The sequence below is a fragment of the Ambystoma mexicanum genome, chromosome 4q (assembly GCF_040938575.1).
Source record: "Ambystoma mexicanum isolate Mex_15411 chromosome 4q, UKY_AmexF1_1, whole genome shotgun sequence".
NCBI lineage: Eukaryota > Metazoa > Chordata > Amphibia > Caudata > Ambystomatidae > Ambystoma > Ambystoma mexicanum.
In genome coordinates, this window is record NC_090928.1 from 670,316,684 (window position 1) to 670,343,117 (window position 26,434).

The 26,434-nt window shown below is 51.3% G+C and overlaps 1 protein-coding gene across 5 annotated transcripts in view; it reads right to left on the bottom strand.

Moving 5' to 3' along the window:
• The window catches only part of CCDC88A (coiled-coil domain containing 88A), a 2,139,415-nt gene that overhangs the window by 904,515 nt on the left and 1,208,466 nt on the right, over window positions 1-26,434 (bottom strand). For all 5 annotated transcript variants that reach the window (XM_069608255.1, XM_069608254.1, XM_069608253.1 and 2 more), the window contains exon 16: window positions 1,821-1,948. In XM_069608255.1, the coding sequence (XP_069464356.1) occupies window positions 1,821-1,948 (128 nt within the window). The remainder of the gene's footprint in view (window positions 1-1,820; window positions 1,949-26,434) is intronic.

A 26,434-nucleotide genomic window follows, 5' to 3' on the forward strand; every position in this document is an offset into this window, starting at 1 on the left:
AAGGTATTAATGGTATTAAAGGAATCACAGGTAAAGTTATTCATCTTCCATTCTAATGATGTGTTAATAAAAACACCACTATATGTGCATTGAATCTTATCACAATTTTATCGTTCCATTTTACTCAATTATTCCCACAGTTTATTATCAATTCGGTGGGACCCTCCGCCACGGGATTGCTCACATGCGACTTGAATGTCGATGAGATCATATTATCATCACTTACTGGACAACCTACTACACTAAACTGTTGGCATTTATTATATATTTCCTTGTAGACAAACATATAGTCTAATGTTGAGAAGTCTCCCACTATGTGCTGATTGAGCATATGCATACCCCAAACCTCAAGGGTATCGATCCACAGATTCCCCTGACGTTCTTTGTTGGTTTGAACTATAGGCTCATTGAAGAGGTCTCTCTCTATCTCTTTTAATTGTGGCCATTATACAAGTGGAATTAACTACGAAGCCATGTTCCTGAAGCGAGCAGAGTGTGCAGGAAAAAGTAACTAAGGTCATGAGGTGCTGTGCCTCAACATATACTGGCCCGGATGTCATGTCCCGCGTGGGGCGCATAGAGGCAAATGGTGGTGGAAAATGCTTCCAAAGAGCAGCTTAAAAAAAAAATTGCTTATAACGTGCCAAAACCCGCAGGCATCAGGGCGCACATATGACGGAAAAAACAAACAGTACTAAAAAACTTAAATAAAGGGAGAGACTAAGGAACAGTGATGGATCCAGGCAAGAGTTTATCATTGTATATGGAGAAGACAATTATTCAAAAAGAAGCGTGCTGTGCTGGGATAAGCAATATCATAGATAAGAAATCTGTGGGCGGAAGGAATTCATAAGAATTAAGTTGCGGGTCCTATTGCGTATAAATCAGTAGGGGGAAGCACTGTACATAATTATAAGAATCCACATATCAGGGGGCCTAGTTCAGCCCGGGGCTTTTCCATCTGGAGGGGGGTACTCGACGCTAGCCCCAGATCTCCTGTCCTTGCCAGTTAGAGACATATAGCAAAAAAGTGGTTAGACAAGCTTGGTGATTGTCTAACTGCATCATAAATGGATAAGCAGAAGTAGGAGTAAGCATTTGTTCTTCCAGAGTATGTAATGTGGGTTACTTGGACTGAAGGTTTGTGGCTGGATTTACAATTGAACTAGATTGCATTTGATTTTCCAATGCCCAGGAGGTAGCTCCTCATAACACAAACTACACAAAGTTTTAAAGGAAGGGCACAAAGCTTAACATTTTCAAAACTACTGGGGTGTGCTGTAGCTACTCGAGGCATACCTAGAGATCAGGTTTACATAAAAGCACACTGCGCCAGTGCAAATGATGTGGAAGATTGTAATGCAGATAGCTAGAGGTTTGTTTGTTATAGGTAAGAGCGGGAACAGGCATACAAAGGTGCATATGGCCCACATATGTGTTTCATAAAGGGTTTAATGCAACATATTGGTTTTTGCCTAATGTGTTTAGGCTTCCTAACTTTCTAGGGTTTGAAACAACTTATGACATATTGGCCTAACAAGTTAGCAATCAAAATGTACATTTCTTAAATTCTACCCCAATGGTTTCAATAAGCATTAAACAGCCCTTTTGGATTTCTTCATAGCAACCTTTTGCTAAAGTGTCATACAAGTACATTTTACTCAGTTACTGTAATAAAATGATGATTGTTTCAAATTTTTATATAGCTTAACATCTGATCTGAAATACTCCTTGCTATTATTCTAAAGTTCATTAATTACAGGACTAAACATAATATAAAATGGCTATAATCATTGCAAGGAGTGACAATACAAACATACCTATCATCAGTGTTTTGTTCATCATGTAGAAGACGTTCTTTATTTAATCCTATTTTTTCCAGTTCATGTGTGAGTTTTTCTAAATCATTATTCATTTGTTGTGCCTTCAGTTTTTCATTAACTAAATCCTATTGAAAGTTAAACAACCAATATAATTAACCTTGATGACAAATGTATTAAACATATGTACTTATTTTTGGATATTTCATAAACACTTATCCTCAACAACAGCATTCAGGGTCTGAAAAAGAAGTAATAGAAACTAACATTTGTTTTACAAGGTGAATTTGAATTCAATACATCTTTAAAAGAATGACATAAAACAAGTTATTTACCTCCATGTATGGCTCTGTATCCTTGGGAAGCATGCACATTCCCATAGTTTTTAAATCTGCAAACTGCTAAGGGAGACTCCCCGGCAAGAGTTATGTAAGTATTTGTGGTGGCAATATTTGCAATGATTACAGTGATACCGGAGACTTTAGTAGGCAATGTCTGCCAAGGTCAAACAGATACCCGTTCTTTCTTTCAGTCACTGATGGAGTAGTACAGCAGGCAGAATGTGCAATAATATGTTTGCAACACGTCCAAGGGAAAATTGGCATAAGAACAGACATGAGGTATAAGAAAAGAGAACAAGCAACCTAATATCGGGGATGTTCTTCTGAAATAGCTCCAGTAGCAGACAGGAGTCCGAAACCTCACAGCCATAAAAGGCCTCAAAGTGGCTCTGAACTGGTTCTGTCATGGAGGAATAAAGCACATAAGTAGAGCAGCTCAAGGCCCCTAATTTTGGATAAGGCGTCGGCAAGGATATATCGTATCCATTAGCACCAATGTAACCTGTAAGATACATGACTCTTTTTTCTAACAGAAAGAGTGTCATCGGCAGATTCCTTATGTTTGATTGCTTCTCCCAGCAATGACTAGTAATATGGGAAAGAAGGGCACTGGATGCAACAGGGCATTGAGCAGAAATTACAACCAAAGAGATGCTGCACTACAGATCTTTCAAACAGAGCCACAGCTCTAGCATTTGAGTCTAAAAAGGAATTGACCAAGTTGTGCCCCTGCAGATCTCTTATATCGTTATCCCTTTCAGAAAATCCGTCATAGCAGCATGACTTGTAATAGAATTCCCCACAATACCCTACGAGGCAAATCTTGTGCAGTCACAGCCACCCTCCAGGATGCTTGCTAAAAGCCACAAACAGTTGGCTTGCCATTCTATATTCATGTGATATTGTAAATTAAAGTTACTCACCATAGTGAATAGAGAACTCATAGTCCATAGTCCCCTTTCCTCCATCCTTGGGGCATCCGGTACCAGAACCTTTGTCAACGAACATTTTTGCTTCCCCTTTAAATTTAGAATAGCGCACAGGGGCACGGCCTCGGGTGTGGGAACGCCCTGCCGAGGCCCCGCCCTCCGGCGCCCCACCTCAGTCCCCTTTGAACACATCGGACGCTTAGATACCTGGCAACTCTTAGTACATTTTAGCCCTCGGCATACTAGAGGGGGAAGGTGGGTGGGACGTATGGAGGAAAGGGGACTATGTACTATGTGTACTGTAGTCACTATGGTGAGTAACTTTAATTACTCTTTTTTTTTAATGTATTTATTAGGTTTTAGTCAACATGAACTGTGAGAAAACAACAATATCATTGCATTTCATAAAATTGCATTTGTAACTTCCAACCCATCCCTCCCGCCCCTCCCCCCAAGACCACTGTATGTACATCAGCTCTGTTCGCAACAGACTATCATCATGAGCTGCCCACGTCACTAGAAGTATCTTCCTTCTGCCTGGGGCGTAGTAACAAGACCGTGATCGCCACCCATTGATGTAGGTCCTCGCTGGTGTCCAGTTTCTATTTACGCAAAGCATTCTCCCATGCCCCAGTTTCTGCTGTTAGCCATTTGTGAAGGTCCTCCCACCACAGTGCGATGCTTGGACCCCTAGCACTCTTCCACCCAAAAGCGATGCGCCTCTTCGCCAGAATATACATCAAGTCTTTAAGTTTGTTAAGGGGTTTGTTCTTTTTGCCTCTTTTGTAGCTACCCAGGATGCATGCCGCAGGTGTTTGCACATCCAGTACAATGTCTGCCTCGGCCACATTAGCACCAATCTGTGCCCAAAATGTTTGTATCATCTGGCATCCCCAAAACATGCGCGTCATTCCCACACGAGGTTCGCAGCACTTAGGGCATTCGATAGTACTCGCCCCTTTGAATTTGGATATCACTTCCGGCGTAAGGTACGCTCTGTTAAGGATGTAGAATTGTATGAGCTGCAGTCGGGCGTTCCTGGAAACCTTTTTGTGGTAGTGAGAGATGTGTTCCCATTCTTTTTCCTCGAATTCCAATCCCATTTCGTGTTCCCACTTTATTTTGCTCTTGAGGCTTATATTGGTTGTGCTGTTCAGTAAAGTGTCATAAAGCCTTGAGGTTTCGTGTCCCCCCTTCAGCTACAGCCAGCATGATTTCGATGGTCTCATGTCCAGTTTCCAAGTTCTCCTCACCAGGCCACCAGTCCATGAGCCTACGCACCACAGCTCCATGGAGCAGTAATTGTCCCGATGGCAGCCCCGAGGTTGCGTGTATCTTGTCGAATGTTAGGATCCCTTGGTCATCCACCAAGTCCCCCCAGGGCAGCCACTCCGGAGAGCTCCCACCCTCGCCGTACTTTGCTTTGACCCCAAGGTCTGCCCGTCATGATGGCCGCTATGGCGATCTGCAGGGAATATGGATCTTCCCTCTTCGCTACCTTGCAAGCCTGTTTCCAGATCTGTATTCTCAGATTCAACAGGTAGGGGCAGTTGCGGGTCACTTCCGCTGGGACCCAGAATAAGTCTCTGAGTAGCAACTGGGAGGCGGCTGGTTGCAAGAGCCGGGTATCAAATGTGGTTTCATCAGCCATCCATTGTATCACATGTTTTAATTGGGCTGCCAAATAGTACAATTGAAAGTTGGGGATTTTTAGACCTCCCCTGTCGTAGGGCCTTTCTAGCACTTCCAGCGCAACTCTGTGTCTGCCTCCTTGCCAAAGAAATCTCCTACAAAGTTTGTTTAGTACTGCGAAAAAACGTGGGGGAATGCTGAATGGGACGTTGGTGAAGGTGTGCAGTAGTCGGGGGAGCGCTACCATTGTCAAGAGTCCAGCTCTTCCCGCCACAGATAGCGTCAATTTTCCCCAGAAGGCCATTGATTTTTCTAGGTTTTCCTTGGCTCTAACTGTGTTTAAAGAATGTTCCATATTTGGGTCCCGGTGAATAGTGATCCCCAAGTATTTGAAAGATGTGGGCATCCATTGGAGGGCCATTGGGGGGAGTCTGTCAGGGCGGCCAGGGGGCAAAGGCATGATTTTTCGTTGTTGATTTGGATCCCCGTGTATCGGTGAAACCCCTCCAGCGTCTCTAGAATATACGGTAGTATGTGTTCTGGGTTGTTTAAGTACAAGAGGGTGTCGTCGGCGTACATCGACACCAGGTGTGTCACCCAATCAATCACTATGCCCCCCTCGCCATACTGCTGCCACAGGTATGCCGCTACGGGTTCGACTGCTAAGATGTACAGCATGGGGGAGAGTGGACAGCCCGGCCGCGTGCCCCTGTGGAAATGCCATTTGTCGGAGAATGTATTGTTTGTGCGCACTCTGGTCGTGGGGTCTGTGTATATTAGTTTGGTCCACTTTAGGAAGGCCGGGCCTATCCCCATTTTCGTCATGGTCGCATATAGCCATTCCCACCTAACCGAGTCAAAAGCCTTAGTGGCATTAGGAGACGCCACTCTGCATTTCTCGGGTCTGCCATTGGTGTTATAAATGACGTGATGTAATCTATGTAGGTTCTCAGTGATGGACCGCCCAGGCACATAGCCCGTTTGGTACTTGGGACTACTCTACGCAATCTCCTTGCCAGTAGTGCCGTTAGGATCTTGTTATCTGAGTTCAACATGGACAGGGGCCTATATGAGCCACACTCTTTTTCGTCCTTGCCTGGTTTCAATAGGGGGCTGAACATGGCTTCCTTAGTGGTGTCTGGGTTGGTGCCCACTTTGTACGCTTTGTTGAACACTCTGGCTAGGAGAGGTGCCAGAACGTCCTTGTACGCTTTATAAACATCTCCTGGGAGCCTGTCAGTACCTGGGGCTTTCCCAGCTGGTAAGGACCTAATAGTGGCTATCACCTCATCAGGGGTAATTGGTTCGTCCAAGGCTTCGGCCAGGTGTGCGTCCAAACTAGGTAGTCTAATGGTGTCTAGGACGCCGTCAATTTCAATGGCCAACGGAGATTGGGTGCTGGCATATAGTTCCTGGTAAAACCTGGCAAACACTGCATTTATGCCTAGCTGCGTGTGTGCTGCAATGGTGTCTGGCCCGATGATGTGGCAAATAGGTGTCCTGGGGGTTCCGCGTTTGTAGAACCATGCTAATAATTTCGCTGGTTTGTCCCCGAGGGCGTGGGTTCTCTCAATGTGTTTTGTATAGCTGAGTTTCCCCAGTTTGTGCCAGTACGTTAGGCAAGTTTGTCTAAGCTCGACAATCTTGAGATTGCATATTGGTACAGCCCTGAAGATGGTCATAGACCGAAATGCATAGGCATATGTACTAACTCACTAATAGTCCCAAGTATTCAGGGGATGCCTCACTTAAAAAGAGTGAAATCAAGATATGAGAATCGAAATGTGAATTAAACATTTCTCTTGAGAAACTTTGAAGGACCTGGTTTTTGACTACCTGTTTGGTGAATAGATAAATAACTGATCAGCAAATTGAACTATTCGTGCAACCCTGACAAGGGTCAACTGTGAGCACCAGTTTTCAATAAGGTACGATTACCTTATTTTCTCTTTGTTCCCCCTATGGTTGCCAGCATTTCGCCACTCATGACAACTTTGTATGCCTCCCATATCGTGCCTATGTGCTGCACGCTATTTTCGTTTACCTGCCAGAAGTCAAGAGTGCTGTTTCTGATCTGTTCGTGAAAGGCTGCATCGAGCAGTGCTTCGCTTCTTAACCTTCACGGGGGTTCTGGGCGGGAACACCACCCAGTTGGTCACTAGCGGGGAATGGTCGGATAATACTCTGGCTAGGTAATGTGCGTCCTCGAACAGCGCTAGCCGTTCCTCATTCACTAAAATGTAGTATAACCTAGTGTAGGCGGCATGGGGGGGAGTAGAAGGAGTACTCCCGTTTTTCGGGGTGTTGTTTGCGCCAAAGGTCTGCTAGCCCTAGTTGGTGCATCAAGTTATGTAATATTTTTGCGGGCGGGGATGGACGAGTGTGTTTGTCTTCTGATCTATCTGTAAGGGAATCGAGGGTGCAATTGTGATCACCCCCCCAGATGAGGGTGTTTTCTCTGCAAGGGCTGAGCCGACTGTGAAGTGAGCGGAAAAGGTTGTGGCGTCATGGTTGGGAGCATAAGTGTTGATTAGACATGTCTCCCTGCCTTCAATGGTACTGTGAACCAGGGCCATCCTGCCTTCATCATCAGTTTTTGTGTTAATTAGTTTAAAGGGGATAGTGGGAGCAATCCAGATCAGGACCCCTCTTGAGTACGTGGAATAAGTGGACCCTCTCCAGGACTTCGCTAGTGTTTCTAGCTTGCGTGCATCCAAATGTGTCCCCTGTAGCATGGCGATTCCGACCTTGCTTCTTTTGATTAGGGCATGGATGCGGCGTTGTTTAACAAAGCTGTTCATTCCCCTAACATTCCATGACATAATTCTAATCTTGTCAGCCATATATACTGAATGTCCAAGTGGACGCAAGGGTGACTCCAGCGGGAGCGTCTCTTCTGACTTTGGTGGTTTTTGACTTTCTAAGTGGTCCTGTCGGTCCCCATAAAGAACTTTCCCCAACTATAACCCCAACTCCTTCCCCTACTTTGATACCAACTTCCATGTTCCCTCCCCTCTGTAACTTCCAACGGTCTAAACTGAAAAACAGTCCAGCGAGGTTACCCCCGTTATCACTACCTCGTTTCTGCTCCATTCGACCGCTCATTGGTCTCCTGGTGCCCTACGGACGGGTTTAATACACCCAAAAAAGAAAAACTATGGAGTCTGAAGGGCAGACAGTCCATCTTCGGTGCAGACCCTATGGGGAATCATCCCTGCTGCGCATGGTGTGGTTGCTATTAGTTCCTGTTCTTTTTTTTAGATTGCCGGCCTAGCGTGTTGTCGCTCTTGGTGTGGCGTAGTGCGGTTTACGCCCTTTCTCTTCAATGTCTGGGATCTGCTCCCCCTTCATCCATTCTCGAGCCTCGGCTGGGGTGTCGAAGAGGAGTGCTCTGTTGTTACTTATCATCTTTAGTCTTGCACGGTATAGTAGCATGTAGCGCAATCCGGCTTTTTTCAATCTGGCTTTGGAGTAAATGAATTGTGCTCTTTTCATTTGAACCTGGAAGGTATTATCAGGATAGATGGCTATCTTCGCAGAATCTTTTTGGATTTGGCCACCCGACCTGGAGAAAGCCAAGATAGTCTCTCTATCCCTATAGTTAAGCACTCTTGCTATCACTGGCCTGGGAGGGGATCCGGGGGCTGGTCGTTTGGTGAGAGAACGGTGGGCTCTTTCAATCATGAAGCCTTGCGAGAGTTTCTCTGCTCCTATGTCTTGTATCAAGAGGTTCTCCATGTAGTTTGTGGGGTCAGATCCCTCAGCCCCCTCTGGCTGGCCCAAAAGTCTGATGTTATTTCGGCATGCCCAGCCCTTCGGCTTCCTCAGCCCTATCTTCCAGGTGCTTCACTCTTTGTTGTAGCTCATCAACGTCTTTTAGGAGCAGTGTTTGGCTTCTGTATTTTCTCAGACCTGGGTTTCAAGTGCCTCAGTCCTAACGGTTATGGAGTGGACGTCCTGTCTACAGCTGCCGGGCGCCCTCCTTTGCTGCGCTTGCTTCTCCTCGCGATTGCCGCCTCAGTCTCTGCTCCTGGAGCTGGTCCTCTGCTCTCCGCGGCAGTGACGACTTCTCCGGTTGCACCCGTGTTGAAGCTGGCTCCTCTCATGACAGTCAGGGCGCCGTCTCTCGACCTGTCCTCCCCAGGGAACGCTCCACCTGGAAGGCCTCAGTGTCTCAGCGGTCAGTCAGTGCCCTTGGGGGCGCCTCTCCTGCACGCCGACCATGGCGGTGCACTTGCTTCTCTAGGCGCTGGCTACGCCTGGGGGCCTCCGGTCTGTTCCCCCAATCTCTAAGAGTTGCCAGGGCTCAGAACGCACCTCGGCGTCGGTGGACTCTGTAATAAGCTGGTTTTCTAATGGCAGGTGCCATTTTCGCTCGGATCCGCGGCACCACGCTTCACGGTGTCCTGGTCTCAGCAGGCACTCCAGGTCGCAGAAAACCCAGGATGGGTCCCTCAGATGTTCACAGCACTAGTAGTAGTTGCACTCTGGAGTCTCAAGCTTCTAAAACGCACGTTTTGCAGCCAATTGTGGACACATAGCTCGGAGCTCACCAGAGATGCGTCTTCTTCACATGGCAGTTAGCCACGCCCTCTTTTATTACTCATATGTCCCTTCCCCTTTCCTCCATCTCTGTGGGTGATTCCACCAAACAAGAACAACCTGCCTCATATCCAGGATGAAGCAAAAAGGTTTTTCAGAACGGCCTGACCAAACTCTGCATTGCGCCTGGAGCTCGTGTCCAGTGTCCAGTGAGTAGTGCCTACAGAAGGCCGACGGAATGGCCCAAGTAGCCGCCTTGCTGATGACATCCCAAGAAGCATGTCTCTGAAATGTGACGTGTATGCCTCCGAAATGGACTGAAACATCAAACAAGCGATGGAAGCATTGGAAGCCTGAGAGCCAGGGGAGGAGCCACCAAATTCACAAACAATGCCTCAGACTTCCTGAAGGATTTTGTCCAAGAGAGATACAACTTGAGAACCCCTTTGAGGTCCAAGGAATGTAGGGCCCTCTCTGGCTTTGACTGTGGGTTCAGGAAGAACACGGGCAGGCAGGTCTCTGGATTCAGATGGAACGGAGAGACCACTTTGGCCAAGATGTTTGGGTAAGTACGCAAGACGACCTTGTTGTTGTGAAACGTGGTGAAGGGCTTGCACGAAGACAATGCCTGCAGCTCACTAACCCTGCACGCAGAGGTGGGAGCCACCAACAGAACCGTTTTTAGTGTCAACAAGCGGATGACCATAGAGGCCATCGGCTCAAAAGGTTTGAGCTGCAAAGCTGCCAGAACCACAATGAGGCCCCAGACCGATGCGTCCTATGTACCAGAGGAAAAAGACTAGGCAACCCCTTAAGGTGGGCCTTAACCACCGGGTTGACTACCAAAAACACATGCTCAGGGGTATTCTTTTAAGCCCCAATGGACGCCAAATATGTGCAAGTATCCACCAGAACACCCGAGCGAGCCAGGTGTGCTGAAAAGGTCAGTACATCATCCAGAGGACAGGTGACAGGGTCCACAACTTTGTCGTAAACCCAATGTCAGAACTTCGTCCATTTGCTTTTATACTGGGACCGAGATGAGGGCCGCCTGGCCTACTGAATGATGTCCCAGTTGTTATCAGAAAATTGAGCATGCTGAAGCCTCAGCTGATCAGGAACCAGGCCACCAGTGCCAGTTTGGCATGGTCCGGATGTTCCTCTGTCCCGCCCTGCTGTGTCAGGAAACCCATGCTGGGGATCGGAGGATGGATGGGACCCCAGGAGCATAACTGTAACAGATTCAAAAACCAGGGTTTTGAAGGCCAGTGGGGGGCAACCAGGATGAGGCTGCAGGCCATGGAGGCCCAGAACTTGCAAAGGGTCAGTTGGAGCAGAGGTGTGGACGGAAATGCAAAAAACCTGCGGCTGTGTCAACAGATCTGGAAGGCGACTCCCAGCGACCCCCAACACGGACCTGCCCATGAAGCAAACTGGGTTCACCTGGTATTCTGAGGGGATGTGAACAAATCCAGGTTCGTGAACCCCCAACGCTGGAACAGGGGCAACAAGGAATCTTCGTGCAACTCTCACTCGTAGGTGTTGAACCCCAAGTGACTCAAATGGTCCGCTGCGGCATTGCTGTCGCCCAGTAGATGGACTGCCGAGATCCAAATCACCTCCATCAGGGACCATTCACAGATCAAAACCGCCTCCATGCAGAGGAGGGGGAACGGGTACCACACTGCTTGTACAGGTAAAACAATGTAGTAGAGTTGTCCATACTAACCAGAACCGCCTTCTCCCCGATGAGGGGCAAAAATACCTTGAGGGCCTGGCCCACTGACCTGAGCTCGAGCAGACTGATATGCAGGAGAGCTTCCGACCTGGACCACACTCCATGAATCGCATAGTCCTCCAGATTAGCCCAAAAGCCCGAAAGAGAGGAGTCCATCGTCACCACCAGCGTAGGCTCCGGTCGGGAGAAGGAGGCTCCCACTGAGACATTGTCCTCCATCAGCCACCAGCGAAGATCAGGGAGGAGAAGCTGTGGGATTGGGATCCTGTCCGACTGAGACCCTGTCACCTGATCCCAATTGGCCGTCAAGTGGAGCTGGAGGCAGGTGTGCTGTACAGTGAGTATGCAGGAGGCCATTAGGTCCAGAGTGTGCTGGAACCACCATGTCGAGAGGGTTGAGGTGGCCAGAAATTGTCCCACCGCTTTGCAGAGGGACATAAACCTCTTGGGCGTGGGGAACACCCACTGAAAAGTAGTGTTCCAATGCACCCCTAGGAAGACCAGCTGCTGAGACGGGCATAGCTGCAATTTCCTCTGGTTGAGGGAAAACCACAGCTGATGAACGGTATCTGCCAATCTCTGGCAGGAGTGCGCCACTCCTTCGGGCAACCCCGCTCTCACCAACCAGTCGTCCAGAAGGGTTTAGATGATGGCCTTCCTGCGTTCATTAACTTCGTGAAGTCATGAGGGGCCGAGTTCAGACTGAAGGGCAGCACCTTGTACTGGAAGTGGTACGACATAATCGTGAACCGCAGAAACATCTGATGCGGTTGATATATGGGTACATGCATGTACGCATCCTTAAGGTCCAGGGAACACATCCAGTCCCCTGCACACAGAGACTTGGCTATGTGCGCAGGAGTAATCATCTTGAAGCAATCCAGCGGTAAAGACAGATTTGGAAATTACAGGTCCAGGACTACCTGGTGTTTTTGGGTACTGCAAAAATCCTGGAATAGTAACCAAAGCCCCTGTCTACACGAGGAACCGGTTCTATCGCCTGCATCTCCAAGAGCAATAGGACATCCTGTAAAAGAGCTGGGGACCCAATCTGACAAAGAGGAGGAGAGGATGGTAGATGGAAAGGAAGAGGAAGACTGAAGCCTGTGGAGACTACGGCTAGGATCCACAGGTTGCTGAAAAGACGCTTCCAAATGTCCTGGAACAGAGCCAAACGGCCCTCCACAGGCAAACTGTGTTCACCGACCTTGACGTCATTGCTTCTTGGCGGTGGAGCAGAAAAGGGGGAGCCGAAACACCTGCACAAAGTGGTCTGCTACTGTCCTCCTGTTGTCGCTGGGTGACCTGTCAGGCCTCTGTGTACCGTGGTCTCAGAACCCCTTGAAGCTGGAGAAGGTGCAGGGTTTGAACTCATTCCGACCCTGGGATTGAAGGCAGGATTTGTGACCTGGTTTCGTCAAGATGGCCAAGGACTTGATGGTTTGAGTGGAGGTTTTCTTCTTCGTTAATTGAGCATCAGCGGACAAATGAAAAAGGTCCACGCCCTTAAAGGGCAGATCCAGGATTTGCTACTGCACATCAGACAAAAACTTTGTGGCGTGCATCCACGCCATCCTTCTCACCTCGACCCCAAGGCACAGCCCTCTGCTGGCTGTGTCCATGTTGGTGACCAAGATTCCATGAGGTCCTGCACAATGCCCCAGGCATCCGCCAGACCGGCTCGAAAGAGGCTTGCTTGTCCGAAGGGAGGTCAGGTAGAAATTCCCGAGCTCCCGCCACAGATTCCGGTTAGCTGCAGCCAAGAGGGCATTCGCGTTGGCCTGCCGCAGATGCAGTCCTGGGATGGAGTAAGATCGCTTTCCCACGGACTCAAGGACCTTGTCCTCCTTGGAGAGGCAACTGGAGGCGGCCCCCGTGGAGGAAGACAGTGAAGACGATGGTTTAGAATACAACAAGGCAAATGAATCGCTTGAGGCCAAGATGCTGCCAGCAAGTATGAGAGAGGCCCTGATAGTGCCTCTGCTCAAACGATGGTACGGACTGTGGATCCTACAGGCCACTGTCCTTATTGAATCAGGAGAGCAAAATCCTCATGGCAGTCCTGGCAGGCAGACTCCGGAAAGTGATACATGTTCTGGTCCACTCAGACCAGACGGGGTATGTGCCGGGTAGGAGCATCTCAGAGGACCTGAGACGGCTTCACCACATCATTTACAGTACAGCAGATAGACCCATACAAGGCGTGGTTGCCTCACTAGTCGCTACGAAAGCATTTGATTCAGTGCACTGGGACTGGTTGTATGTCGCGATGGAAAAAATGGGAATCGGCCCGCAGTATATGAGTTGGGTGCGCCTTATATACACAGTGCCGATGGCCAGGGTCAAGGCAGGCAGGAGTTACTCAGTGGCTTGGCAGTTATACAGAGGTACTAGACAGGGGTGTCCGCTGTCCCCGATGTTATATATATTGGCGGCGGAACCCATGGCGGCATATTTGAGGAAAGAGTATGCAGATGTGGGCAGAGAGACAGACAGAGAGTAGACACGTGGTGTTGATGTATGCAGATGATGTGTTGTTATTCGTGCAAGACCATGAGGTGAACCTCTCGTATATGTTGGAAGTGTTGGATAACTCTGGCAAGCTCACTGGTATTAAAGTGAACAAGAAGAAATCGTGTCTGTTCCCGATTGCTGCAACCGCTTTTCTGGAGGAGGAAGAGCTGCCGACTCTCTCCCTATCCTGGTGCAGAACTACATTTAGATATCTGGGTATAAATATCCACCGAGACCCCGCCCAGGAGCATGAATATAACACGTTGCGTGCCAGGGCGAACCTAGCTGCTTCTATGGGATTCTGGAGCAAGCTGCCCTTATCGGTGATGGGGAGGGTGGCACTGCTAAAAATGGTTGAATTACTGCGATTTATGCACTGCTTTGGGAATGTCCTATACGACATACCGGGACGTTTCTTCAGGGAGTTGGAGAGGCTATGCAGAGGGTTTCTGTGGCGGGAGGGGTGGAATAGGGTGGCCCTGAATACGTTGCAGAGGCCATATGACCAGGGAGGGCTGCTGGCGCTGAATTTTGAGCTCTACTTCTCGGTGTGCCAGTTGCGGCACGTGCTGAAATTGATGGCTGATGAACCTACAATAGAGACAACATTACTACAGCCAACACTAAAAGGAGTTCACCTGAGAGACCTTGTATGGGCCCCTCCGGGGGGACGGACGAAGGGCTGCCATCTGGTGGAACAGGGGACGCAGATATGGCGCAGGTTTTGCAGGGTTGTGGGTGTGTGTGACTCGCTCTCCCCACAGCTACCGATAAAGGCGGTAGTATGGCACAGAGTGAGCGATCGGGTTATGGTCGAGATGAAATGGGAGACACAGGGCATGGCAACGGTCAGTGATCTGAGGGGAGAGGGGAGGTGGAAGACCTTCGGGGATCTGCAAGAGGAATCCGGGCTACAGGCGGGGCAGTTTTTACTACACATCATGGTTATGGGGCTACTGCGTAGAAGATGGCCTAGCGCTACAGAAGGGGATATTGTAAATGAGGATGTTGAGACACTACTCACAGCTGCAGAAAGGGGACACGAGGTGTCCAGAATCTACAAGGTCATGCTGGGCCGTTCTGCATGGGCTGCACTGAAATGTAAAGTAAATGGGAGAAGGAATTGGGGAGGGTATTGGAGGAGAGGGAGTGGGAGGAGATCATGCAATACCACAAGAAGGTCTCCAGGAATGCCAGGCTACAACTGATACAGCTATATATTGTGCAGAGGGCATACCTCACACCGGCTGTGGTCTCCACATTCAGAGTGGCAGAGACACAAGTGTGCCCAAAATGTAAAGAAGAAGAGGCAGGGCTTATATACATGTTCTGGGGATGCCCGGTCATACTAGAAGTTTGGGGGGAGGTATCATCCAAGTTGGCTAAGGGCGGCATTGAATTAGATACTGGTACTCCAGAAGCCTGCATGCTGGGGAGATACAAAAAGAATGCGAAAGATAAGCCACTGAATAAGTTGAGGAACTTGATATACATTACGGCCAAGCGGGTAATAGCAATGGGATGGAAAGATACGAGAGCTCCGTGCATAGGCAGATGGTGGAGAGACCTGGAGAAGTGGTGTACTGCAGAAATAGGAGTATGGGAGAAAGCACTTAGAGCCCAAGCAGAGGAGTCGGGGATAGGCTTACGGAGATGGATAGCGCTGACAGTAACGCTGTTTGCCATCGCAGAAATTAACGAAAGCATGCTACCGGGAAGAGAGGAAATTGCAATCATACAGATTGACTAAAAGACTGATGTGCAGGCTGGGGGGGTGGAGGGGCAGGCAGGGGGGGTAGGTAGGGAGGGGCGTGTAGTTAATGTTTGAGCTTGTTGCTCTGTGTGATGTATTTGTTGTGTTATGCAAAACCTAATAAAATCTAATAAAACGAGGCCGCAGCCACCACAGCGGAATGGGGTTGAGGGTGTAAGGCCAGGAGGACTGGCTCCCCGTCCGTCAGCCTAAAACTGCTGTCCAACTTCTTGTTCATCTGGGCGTTGGCCCTGGGCTTCTCCCAGACCTTCCGCGCCACCTGCAGGGCATCCTTATGGAGGGGAATGCCAGTCTGGAACATGGTGCATTTGCCCAAGGCCTCTGCTAGCACCCTACACACCTCGGGGGCTTCCTCAGGAAGAGGGACCCCCAAAAACTCTGCCAGGCCCTGAAGGCGGTCATGAAAGACCTTAACCGATGCCGAGGGTTCATCGTCGCCTTTGTCCCCTCCCGACCCCATTCTTTTACAGATTGAGGGGAATCCAAGTGCTGGGACACAGGTGCGGCGGAGTCCCCCTCCCCCCAGGTCTGCAGCTGTAGACAGATCCAACGGCTGTTAAGGGGAAGGCGTTGGTGCAGGGGGTCAGAACAACTGGTGGGGCCTGAACCAGAGGAGGGGCCAGCACCAGGAGTGCTGGAGGAACAGGAGGAGTGCCCAGAAGAGGGGACTGAGGCGGCGCCACCTGTGGGATGACCTCCTTCACAATGTCCTTCAGGATCCCCTTCACCTGAAGGGAACGCATAAGCGGGAAGTGCTCGAAGAAGCGGTCCTCACAATCTGTCTTGCCCGTAGGGGCCTGGCCCTCTGAGGCGCCGAGCCTTGGCTCCTGGTCAAAGCGACGAGGCGCCTGCTGCGTGTAACAGTACAGCTGTGATGGGTAGATGGAGCCCTGATGGGACCAAAAACCTGCACCGTAGGATCCACTGCCGCCTCCAGAAGGAAGGGGGCGGGGATCATCCTGCAAAGCCCATTCGATGGGTGAAAGCACTGGTGGGCCTTGAGCTGGATTCAAGATGGCCACCTGCCTGGCAGGCTCAGCCACGTGACGCTACCGCCCTTTTGAAGCCTTGTGCCATGCCCTGGTTGGGAGGGCGAGAAGGGCCCGAGCCAAGAGAGGCCTCAGACACGAGAGGCTACAGAAGCGTCGCCCTGAGAGATCCCTTTGGTAGGCGCTGAGCACTCAGCCGGCCGGCCGGCAGTCATAACGCCCTTATTCAAGGCCTCAGAGTGAGCACCGGTAGGCTGGGATCCTCAGCACCTGTGCTGGTAAACGTGCTGGATCTAGCTGAAGACAGACACATGGAGGTGGCACTCAACAATCCCTTACCCTCTGAGGTAGAATAGGACAAGCATGATCGTAACTACGAGGACAGCCTGGTTTGGCCCCTGAGCCCCTCAGCTTGGGAACCGGTAGCCTGGAAGGCCTCAGGTCTGTCCCTGGACTGCCCTGAAGAGCGCCCCGGCCCCTCTGCTTGGGAGCCGGCAGACTTCGAGGTTTTGGGCCTGCCAGAACCTGAATCTGAAAAACCCTGATCCGTGGGAACCCTGGGGAAAGAGTCACCGTGCTGTGGAGCCGTGCTGAACAGAGAGCCTTCCTTGTCTTGACGAGAGGTCCTGCAGACGTAGTCCTTAAGGTAGGGCAGAGGAGAAATGTGGAAGATCTCCCTCCACTGCGACAAATTATTTTTCAATGCCCTGTGACCTGGAACCATGCAGGCTGAACATGAGTCACAGCAGTGGTCCAGCTCCAAGCACTGAAGACAGTGCATGGGGGTCCGACACCGGGAACAAATGGTCGCATGAGGCACATCTTGTGAAGCCTCCTGCGGCCGACATGACCCGGGGGACGAGGCACCGAAGGGAAGAGAAATAAGAATTGGAAAAAACAATGGGGATGAAGCAGAAAGCTAAAAAAACTTTCTGCACTGGCTGCCAGGTCTGACCCCTTCCATGCGGAAAAAGGGACTGAGGTGAGGCACCAGAGGGCGGGGCCTTGGCGGGGTATTCCCACACCGGAGGCCGCACCCCGTGAGCTATACTAAATTTAAAGGGGAAGCTCAATGTTTCGCTGCCAAAGGTTCCGGTACTGTACCCATGTTGGAGAACCCCCACAAGGATGGAAGAAACAGGACGGGACATACGAATAGAACACTTTCCCTTTACAATGTGGAGCATGCCATATCATGCTATTGACATGGGTGCTCTGCCCATCCTGACTCCATCCACTGGTATCTCCTGCTAGTCCTTTGCACGCTCGTTGGCTACTGCAAACTGACCGATTTTGCATAGGAAGGAGGAAAGATGTCTATAGAGTGGGTGTACAGTAGTCACAACAGTGAGAAGGAACAAGTTACTTACCTGTAACTGTTGTTCTCCAGCATGGGTCTGGCATGGATTCACATGCTCATGAATATTCCCCGTCGTCAGGCTGGGAATCCTCGGTAAAGAAAAAACCAGTATCAGTTTCGTTTCTGATCTGTCTTTCGTAGTAATAACCAATCACTGGTCTCTGCGTCATACTGACCACAGCCAATGACTGCCCTCTACCTAAGCACCGCCTCTGGCAGCCATCTTCAGATTTGGAAGCACGTAAAAGTGGCAGTATGACCAAGTGAAGAGCCGCAGAGGGGTAGGCGGGAGGGTTCGCATGTGAATCCATGCCAGACCCATGCTGGAGAACAACAGTTACAGGTAAGTAACTTGTTCCTTCTCCAGCATGGGGTCTGGCATGGATTCACATGCTCATGAATAAAGAATACATAGCAGTACACACATGCACAACCACGGGAGGTGGCAAAGGCTCAACATTAAGCATTACATCAAACTCAACATTAAGCATCTTACCTCCTCACCAGGCTCACCTCAGGCGAACAGGTTGCGCAGCACTGCTTGGGCGACCCTGGACTCCTCCCTGGAATCCCGGTCGACGCAGTAGAATTTCGTGAAGGTGTGCGTCGACCTCCACGTAGCAGCCCTGCATATGTCCAGCAGGGGCACACCAGAAAGGAACGCCGTGGTAGCTGCGATCGCTCTGGTGGAATGGGCTCTCGGACGGCCAGGCAGCGGTCGGTTTGCCAACCGATGACAGTACATGATACAGCCGGAGAGCCATCTGGAAATGGAAGCCTTCGAGAGAGCCTTCCCCTGATTGACAGGTCCAAAGTTCACAAAGAGTTGTGACGTCTTCCGAAAACACTTTGTGCGGTCCACGTAGAACTTCAGCGCTCTAGCCACATCCAGCGAGTGCAAAGTCCTCTCAGCCGGCGACGAAGGCGACGGGAAGAACACAGGCAACACCAAGGGTTCGTTGAGATGGAAGTCCGACGGTACCTTGGGCATGAAGGAGGGGTGCGTCCTGAGCACTACCCTCGTGTCGTGGAAAGTCAAGTACGGGGCCTTGCAGGAAAGGGCCTGAATCTCTCCCACTCGTCGTGCGGAGGTGATGGCCACAAGAAAAGCTGTTTTCCACGATAGAAACTTCAACGGGGCCGAGTGCAGAGGCTCGAACGGAGGTCCCATGAGCTTGGTCAGCACCACGTTGAGCTCCCACGCCGGGGCCGGAGCCTTCACCGGCGGGCACGATCTGAACAGTCCCTTCATGAACTCTTTCACCAGACGATGAGACCACAAGGACGTCCGCCACGTGGTTCTGGTGTATCGGGAGATCGCAGCAAGATGAATCTTGATGGACGCGTGTGCCAGACCAGCTTTGGCCAGCGTCAGCAGGTACGGCAGTACTTGGGGAGCCGTAATCCGTAGAGGGTTAATCTTCTGTGCGTGGCACCAGACAGAGAACCTCTTCCATTTGTGTCCGTAGCATTTAAGAGTCGAGGACGCCCTGGCCTTTGCAAGAACCTCTCTGCAATCGGCCGGTATGTCGTATCCTCCAAACTCTAGCGCTGCAGGAGCCAGGCCTGCAAGTTCAGCGACTTCGGTTCGTGGTGGAGGATGGCGCCTCCTTCCCTGGAGAGTAGATCCGCGTCCGCCGGCAGCTTGATCGGCGGGGACGCTGACAAGTCCAGCAAGTCCGGGAACCATATCTGCCTCGGCCACGCAGGTGCGACGAGGATCATCCTGCACCGTGACCTCTTGAGCTGGTTGACGAGCCGGATTAGCAGAGGCAAGGGAGGGAACGCGTAGAGGAACAGGCCCTCCCAGGGGAACGAGAAAGCATCGCCCATGCTCCTCGTCTGGGGAAACCTGCTGGCGAACCTCCGGCACTTGGTGTTCGTCGCCGTCGCAAACAGGTCGATCTGGGGTGTGCCCCACCGTCGGAAGAGGCGATCCACCAGATCCTGCCGTAGTTCCCACTCGTGGCACGAGCGCAGCTCCCTGCTGAGTGAGTCGGCGATGGTGTTTTTTATCCCTGCCAGATGAAACGGCACCAGAAAAATCCCTTGGGCGACGGCCCAATGCCACAGGTCCTGCGCCTCCTTGGACAGCGCTGGGGACCTGGTTCCGCCCTGTTTCCTGATGTAAACATGGTGGTGGTGTTGTCGGTGAAGATCCTCACCACCTTGCCCTTGAGGGACGGAAGGAAGGACCTGAGGGCCCAAAACACTGCACGGAGCTCCAGGACGTTGATATGCAGGGACTTCTCCGTCGGGAGCCAGAGTCCCCTTGCGTGCAGATTTTCGGTGTGCGCTCCCCACCCTTCCAGGGAGGCATCCGTGGTCACAGTCTCCTGGTGGGCTGGGGTCTGGAAGTCCATGCCCGCCGTCAGATGCGCGCGGGTGCCCCACCACCGTATCGCTCGTCGGAAACTCTCGTCGAGCTTGATCCTTTCCTCGAAGCTGCCCGTCGTCTGGATCCAGCGCGCATCCAGGAATTCTTGCAACGGGCGCATCCGGGGCCTGCACATGGGAATGAGGTAGATGCAGGAAGACATCATCCCGAGGAGGGACTTGATGGACCTCACTTTGGCCGCGTCGGCCACCAACATCCGTTGCACCTTGCCCAAGATGGTCCTGGTCCTCTCCTCCGACGGGGAGGCCAGAAGGGACACTGTGTCGAGCCTTGCTCCCAGAAACAGTGCGACTTGCGCGGGCACCAGGTGGGATTTGGCGTAGTTCACGGAGAATCCCAGGTCCGTGAGGAGTTGGACGGTCCTTGCCGTGTGGACCACGGCGAGCTCCCTCGTCTTGGCGCGGATGAGCCAGTCGTCCAGGTAGGGGTAGACGTGAATCCCCTCGCGGCGCAGCTGCGCCGCCACCGGTGCGAGGCACTTGGTGAATACCCTGGGTGCCGACCGTAGTCCGAAGGGAAGGGCTTTGAACTGGTAATGACGCCCCTGGACCACGAACCTGAGGAATTTTCGCTCTTGCGACGACGAGCGGGCCGCTTGACGGTAGGAAGCGAAACCACCGCCGGAACCTTTGGAGGCGCCCTTGCCTCCGCCGCTCCGAAAGGGCGTCCGTCGTTGCTGCAGAACTCCAAGGGCCCGGGCCGTCTCAGTATCCGCCTTGATGGCCTGAAGGGAATCGTCCACTGTCTTCCCAAACAGGTTGTTCCCGTCGAAGGGCATGTCCAGGACTCTGGTCTGGACGTCCTGCCGGAAGTCCGTAGCTTTGAGCCATCCACGACGTCGAAGGCAAACGCCGTTGCCCAGCTGGCGGAACCCAGTGTCGGCGATGTCCGTCGCCACGGTGATGGCGTGGTCCGAGGCCACCTCACCTTCCTGCAGGATCTCCAGGGCCTCCGCCCTCTTGTCGTCCGGCAGAAAATCCAGCAGGGGAGCTATCTTGTACCACAGCTCCCTGTCGTAGCGAGCCACGATAGCCAAGGCGTTGGCCGCTTTAATCGTCGTCGCTGCCGACGAGATGACTCTACGTCCCATAGCATCCAATTTCTTTCCCTCGCCGTCCGGCGGGGAAGTCGATGTGGAGGCCGCACCCCCCCCCCCGCTTTCTTCCTGGCTGCCGCGGAGACGACGGAATCCGGGGTAGGCTGCGCCCGGAGGCATAGGGGGGCCGTGTCCGGGACCCGGTACTTTTTCTCGTACCGGTCTCTTCTAGCTGGCGTCGTGGAAGGGTTCTTGAGGAGGGAAAGGCCCTCATCCCAAATGTCGTCCAACAGAGGCACTGCGAAGACCGTCTTCCTCTTGGCCTCGCGCCGCTGATAAAGGAAGCCTTCCTTTTTCTTCTCCTCAGGGCAGAGTTGGAAAAGCTCGGAAGCCCTGGAGATCATGGAGTGGAAAGATCCGATCTCGTCGGGCGGAGAAGCCCTGGTGGGAGGCGACGACGGAATATCCTCGTCGTATGCCTCGTCGTCCGTACCCGTCGCTGCCGTGTCAGTCCCCGTATCATCCCCTCGGGTGGACGGGGAGGAGGGCTGGACGGGGCGCGACGGTTGAAAAGGAGGTGGTGGATGGATCCTTCTTTTCTTGGTAGGGGGAACACCAGAAGGTCCTGGTTCTGGATCCCCCGACGGGAGAGGTTCCTCCGTCGGTAACGGTAGCCTCGTCCTTATCTCGGAGCATAAGGACTGTATGGCCAACAAAATGGCCGCCGAGTTGTCTTGCGGCGCTGTCAGAGGGGAATCCGACGGGCGAGCAGGGGCCCCGTCGGTATCCTCGACGATGTCGTCGTCGTCACCTGCGTCGGGGTCCATTCCGACGGGCTGGCCTTCTTCCACGCCTAGGCCGTGGCTTAAGACCTCGATCAGCTCCTCTTCTGAGGTTGAGGCCGAATCTACGACGACGCCCTGCCCCCCCTTCTTCTTCCCCACGGAGGGTTTCACGGGGGTCCTATCGATGGGCACAAAAGAAGACTCCCTCCGAGGAGGCAGGGAGATTCTGGGCCCTGAGGTCGCCACCACTGGTGCAGCCTCCACAGGCTGAGCCAGGGCCGCCGCGACCGTTTCGATAGAGGGCTTGGTCGGATGGATCAAGGCCTTCACCACCTTAGGTGCGCTCACCGCCTTATCCTTGAGGGAGGGGGCACTGCCACGCTCCTCCTCTGCCTTAGAGCTTGACCGGGGCCTCTCCAGGAGCTTCGCCGGGTGCTCGGCCTTCCTCTTACCCGACCCAGAGCGTTGGCTCGTGGTTGATGGTGCCGGGGAGGGTGCGCCCTGCCTGGCGCCCGTAGAGCCCGACCGTTCGGCGCTCCCGGTGCCAGCGGACTCGCGGTGCTTGGCCTTATGTTGGGCCCCCGTCGCCGGGGCGCCCTCAAAGGTCTTAGAAGACCGCTCGGATTTCTTCTTCTTCTCGCCAGACGGGCTCTTACCCTCCAGCCAGTTGGCGAGACGTTGATGGCGGTCCTTCATGGTCCGTTCCGACATGTTGCCGCAAAACGCACAGTCCTTCTCCACGTGCGTCTTGTCCTCATGAAGGCAGTAAAGGCAGAAAGAGTGTTCGTCCTCCTTAAAGACGTTCTGCAGCTGGCATCCAGGGCAGACCCTGAACAGCTTTCCGGGCGTCGAGCTTCCCTTCTCCTGGGCCATCTCCGAGACCGGGCCTGAGAAGCTTTTGGAGTCCTCCGAAGTGTAGCTCGACGAAATCTTCACCCTTGAGGGGCACAGACGAATCCGACACGGGTCCCCGTTGATCGGATGTAGGATCGGTGGAGCTTGAGGCTCTTTTGACCGAAAGAATCGAAGTTTTTGTGAAAAAAGCGCGAAAAATAGCACTAACGCTCGAGAGCAATAGCACGAGGATCCCAACACATGAACATGCGGTAAAAATCTGAAGATGGCTGCCAGAGGCGGTGCTTAGGTAGAGGGCAGTCATTGGCTGTGGTCAGTATGACGCAGAGACCAGTGATTGGTTATTACTACGAAAGACAGATCAGAAACAAAACTGATACTGGTTTTTTCTTTACCGAGGATTCCCAGCCTGACGACGGGGAATATTCATGAGCATGTGAATCCATGCCAGACCCCATGCTGGAGAAACTGGTTTTACTCATTTTACCTTGCATTCACACAGATGGGAGATTTAATCGCACACAGATATAATGGGTGGAGAAAACATCTTAGTGGTTCGGGAAGAGATTTTGAAAGGCAGCCTGCCCCTCATATCTAAGCAAAATGTCTTGTAAAATGCTGATGGAGTGGACAACCTGGCTGCTTTGGTGATAACATCTAGGTTGAAAATCAGCAGCTGTTGCCTTCCCCCTGATAATATGTACAATGGGCATTAAAGTTCTTTGGGGGAAACCTGTAGTTTCTGAACCCGGTAGCAATGATTAATTGCATCGACCAACCACCCGGCTATGGTTACTTTGGAGCCATGAGACCCAGATTGTTAAGGTAACAAAAAGAGCATCTGATTTTCTGATCTGTCTAGTCCTGTCAATATCGCCAATGCCCTCTTGACATCTAGACAATGGAGGTTGTTTCTCAGGACCCCCTTATCTTTAAGGAATACTCTGTATGATTCCAGAGCCAGTCCGACATCCAGTGGTCACAGCAGAGTATTGCATCTTGTCTTTCGAGAATCGAAAGGGGACGTCGACAAGGGCGTGCCTTTAACACTATCCCTATTGTGACGTGTAGTGTACCCAAAATCCCTCACGCGTCGAGGTCCCTCTGATTTTATTTTTTCTGCCGTGAGGGAGCCTTATACTATCGTGAGTGAGTACAGAAAAGAGAGACAGTAGTAAGATGTCTATGTTCCTTCCATTTGAGCGGGGAGGAAGGGTGGGTGCATGTGAATCTAAGCAGATACAATCATCAGAAATGCTTTTACGGTAAGTAATGCATGTCTTCTGATGCTTGTTAATCTGCTTAGAATCACATGCTGTGCATAGACTAGCGAGCAGTACCCGGAGTTGGAGGTGGGTTGTGAGAAGGAACAGTAGTGAAAAGATGTCTTAGTACTGCTTGTCCCACCTGAGAATCAGACCTAGAATGAGTGTCTGGGCAATAGTGTTTTGTAAAGGTGTGTAGAAAACTCCAGGTTGCCGCTTTGAAATAGACTCTAGGGGAACATTAGCAATGAATGCTATGGAAGCCCCAGTGCCTCGAGTAGAATGTACTCTAAGCTTGAAGGCAAGTTCTCTCTTAGCAAGATTGTAACAGTGTGATGCATTTGACAATCCACCTAGAGATAGTGGATTTGAAAACGGGGTCTCCTTTGCTACCTGCTGCCACTGAAACAAAAAACTGATTTGTCTTTCTTAGTTGTCGAGTTCTTTCCATGTAAAACATGACTGCTCTGTGTACATCAAGTGTTTGCAGGCTTCTTTCTTCCATGTTTGAGGGGTTTTGAAAGAACGTTGGTAGTTCTATGGATCGGTTCACATGGAACTTTGAAATTCATTTAGGCGCAAACCTAGCGTGAGTGCGCAGAACCACCTTATCTCTGTGAACTGTTACAAAGGGGTCTAAAACTGAGAGCACTTTTAGTTCAATTACTCTCCTAATGGAAGTAATAGCTATTAAAAAGGCAGTCTTGTAGGTGAGATCTTTAAGACTTGTTCTATGCATGGGCTCGAAAGGAGACCCCATAAATCTAGTCAACACCACGTTTAGGTCCCATACGGGAGCTGGGTTAGAAATAGGAGGGTGAATTCTCTTTATTCAATCCATAAAAGCCTTAATAATTGGTATCTTCCACCACGACACCTTCTGTTGTGATGTAGTGTAGGCTGAAAGAGCAGCTAAGTGCACCTTTAGAGAGTTAAAGACCAGGCCTGAGTCAAGTAAATGAGCCTGGTACAAAACAATATGCGTAGGAGAGCAGTCAATGGGGTTGATGCTCTTAGAGTTGCACCAAATGACAAACCGCTTCCACTTACTGAAATCGCAATATCGAGTGTTAGGTTCTCTTGCCTCCCGGAGTATGTCCATACATGTTTGAGGAAAATGTAGGTTCCCAAACTCTGTGACTTCAGGAGCCAGGACGCTAAGTTCAATGTCTGCGGGCATGGCTGAAGCGTCTCCCCTTTGTCTTGCAACAACATTTTGTATAGGCAAGGATGTTTCATCGGAGGAGCTAGAGACATCTCCATCAGATGAGCGAACCAGGGTTAGCGGGTCCACATAGGGGCTACCAATATCATTGTGACTGGTTCCTGGTGCAGCTTGTGCACTATCTTGTTGAGAAGGGGAGTCGGGGGGAAAAGTGTAAACAAATTTCCCTGACCAGGTTATCCAGAGTCCGTTCCCCTTGGAACGGTTCTGGGGGTACCTGGAGGCGTAATCTTGGCATTGATCGTTCTCCAGAGTTGCAAACAAGTCGATCTCTGGGAAGCCCCATTCTGCGAAAACGTTGGAGACAAAGTCTTTGTGTACTCGCCACTCGTACTCCATGGGTTGTGGGAAATCTCTGCTGAGTACGTCTGCCAGAAGATTGAGTTCCCCTGGAACATGTTGTGACAACAGGAACATGTTGTGTTTGAGAGCCCACTTCCAACTGTTCTGGAACAGTTTGGACAGACCTGGAGAGTGAGTGCCCCCTTGTTTGTTCAGATAGTACAAGGCCGTGGTGCTGTCTGTGAGGATCAGGACCGTCTTTCCCTGCAGTTGTGTCTGGAAAGCTTTCTGTGCTTTGAATACTGCTAATAGTTCCAACAGGTTTATGTGGTTGGATGCTACGTCTGACAACCACACTGTGTGTTGAGCAGGTGATCTCTCCACCCTGTGAGAGATGCGTCTGTAGTTAGAGTGGCCTGCACTGCGGGGGTGGTGAATGATTTCGCTTTCAAGAGGTTCTCCCTCCACCACCACTGTAGCGAGAGAACGAGGGCTGGTGAGTGAACCACTAGATCGTCCCATTGTCCGCTGGCCTGACACCACTGGCTGTTGAGCCAGTCCTGCATCGGACGCATGCGCAAGCGCGCGTGAGGAACCAAATAGATACATGACGCCATCATTCCTAACAATCGCATATCCTTGTGTACCGTCACCTCTCGACTGGCTACATATTGAGGGATTTGAAACAGCATGTTGTGGACCCTCTCGTTGGAGGGGAAGACAAGGCCGTCCTTTGTTCGAATTAGAGCCCCTAGGAACTGCTTGACTTGACAAGAGGTCTAGGCTGGATTTCTTCTTGTTGATGGAGAATCCCAGAGTGAATAATAGATCTATTGTTCTTTGGGTATTTGACAGACAGGTTTCGTAAGAGTCCCCTGTTATGAGCCAGTAGGCGAGGTAAGGATAAGCCGTGATGGATTGTCTGCGCAAGTGTGCTGCTGCCACTGCT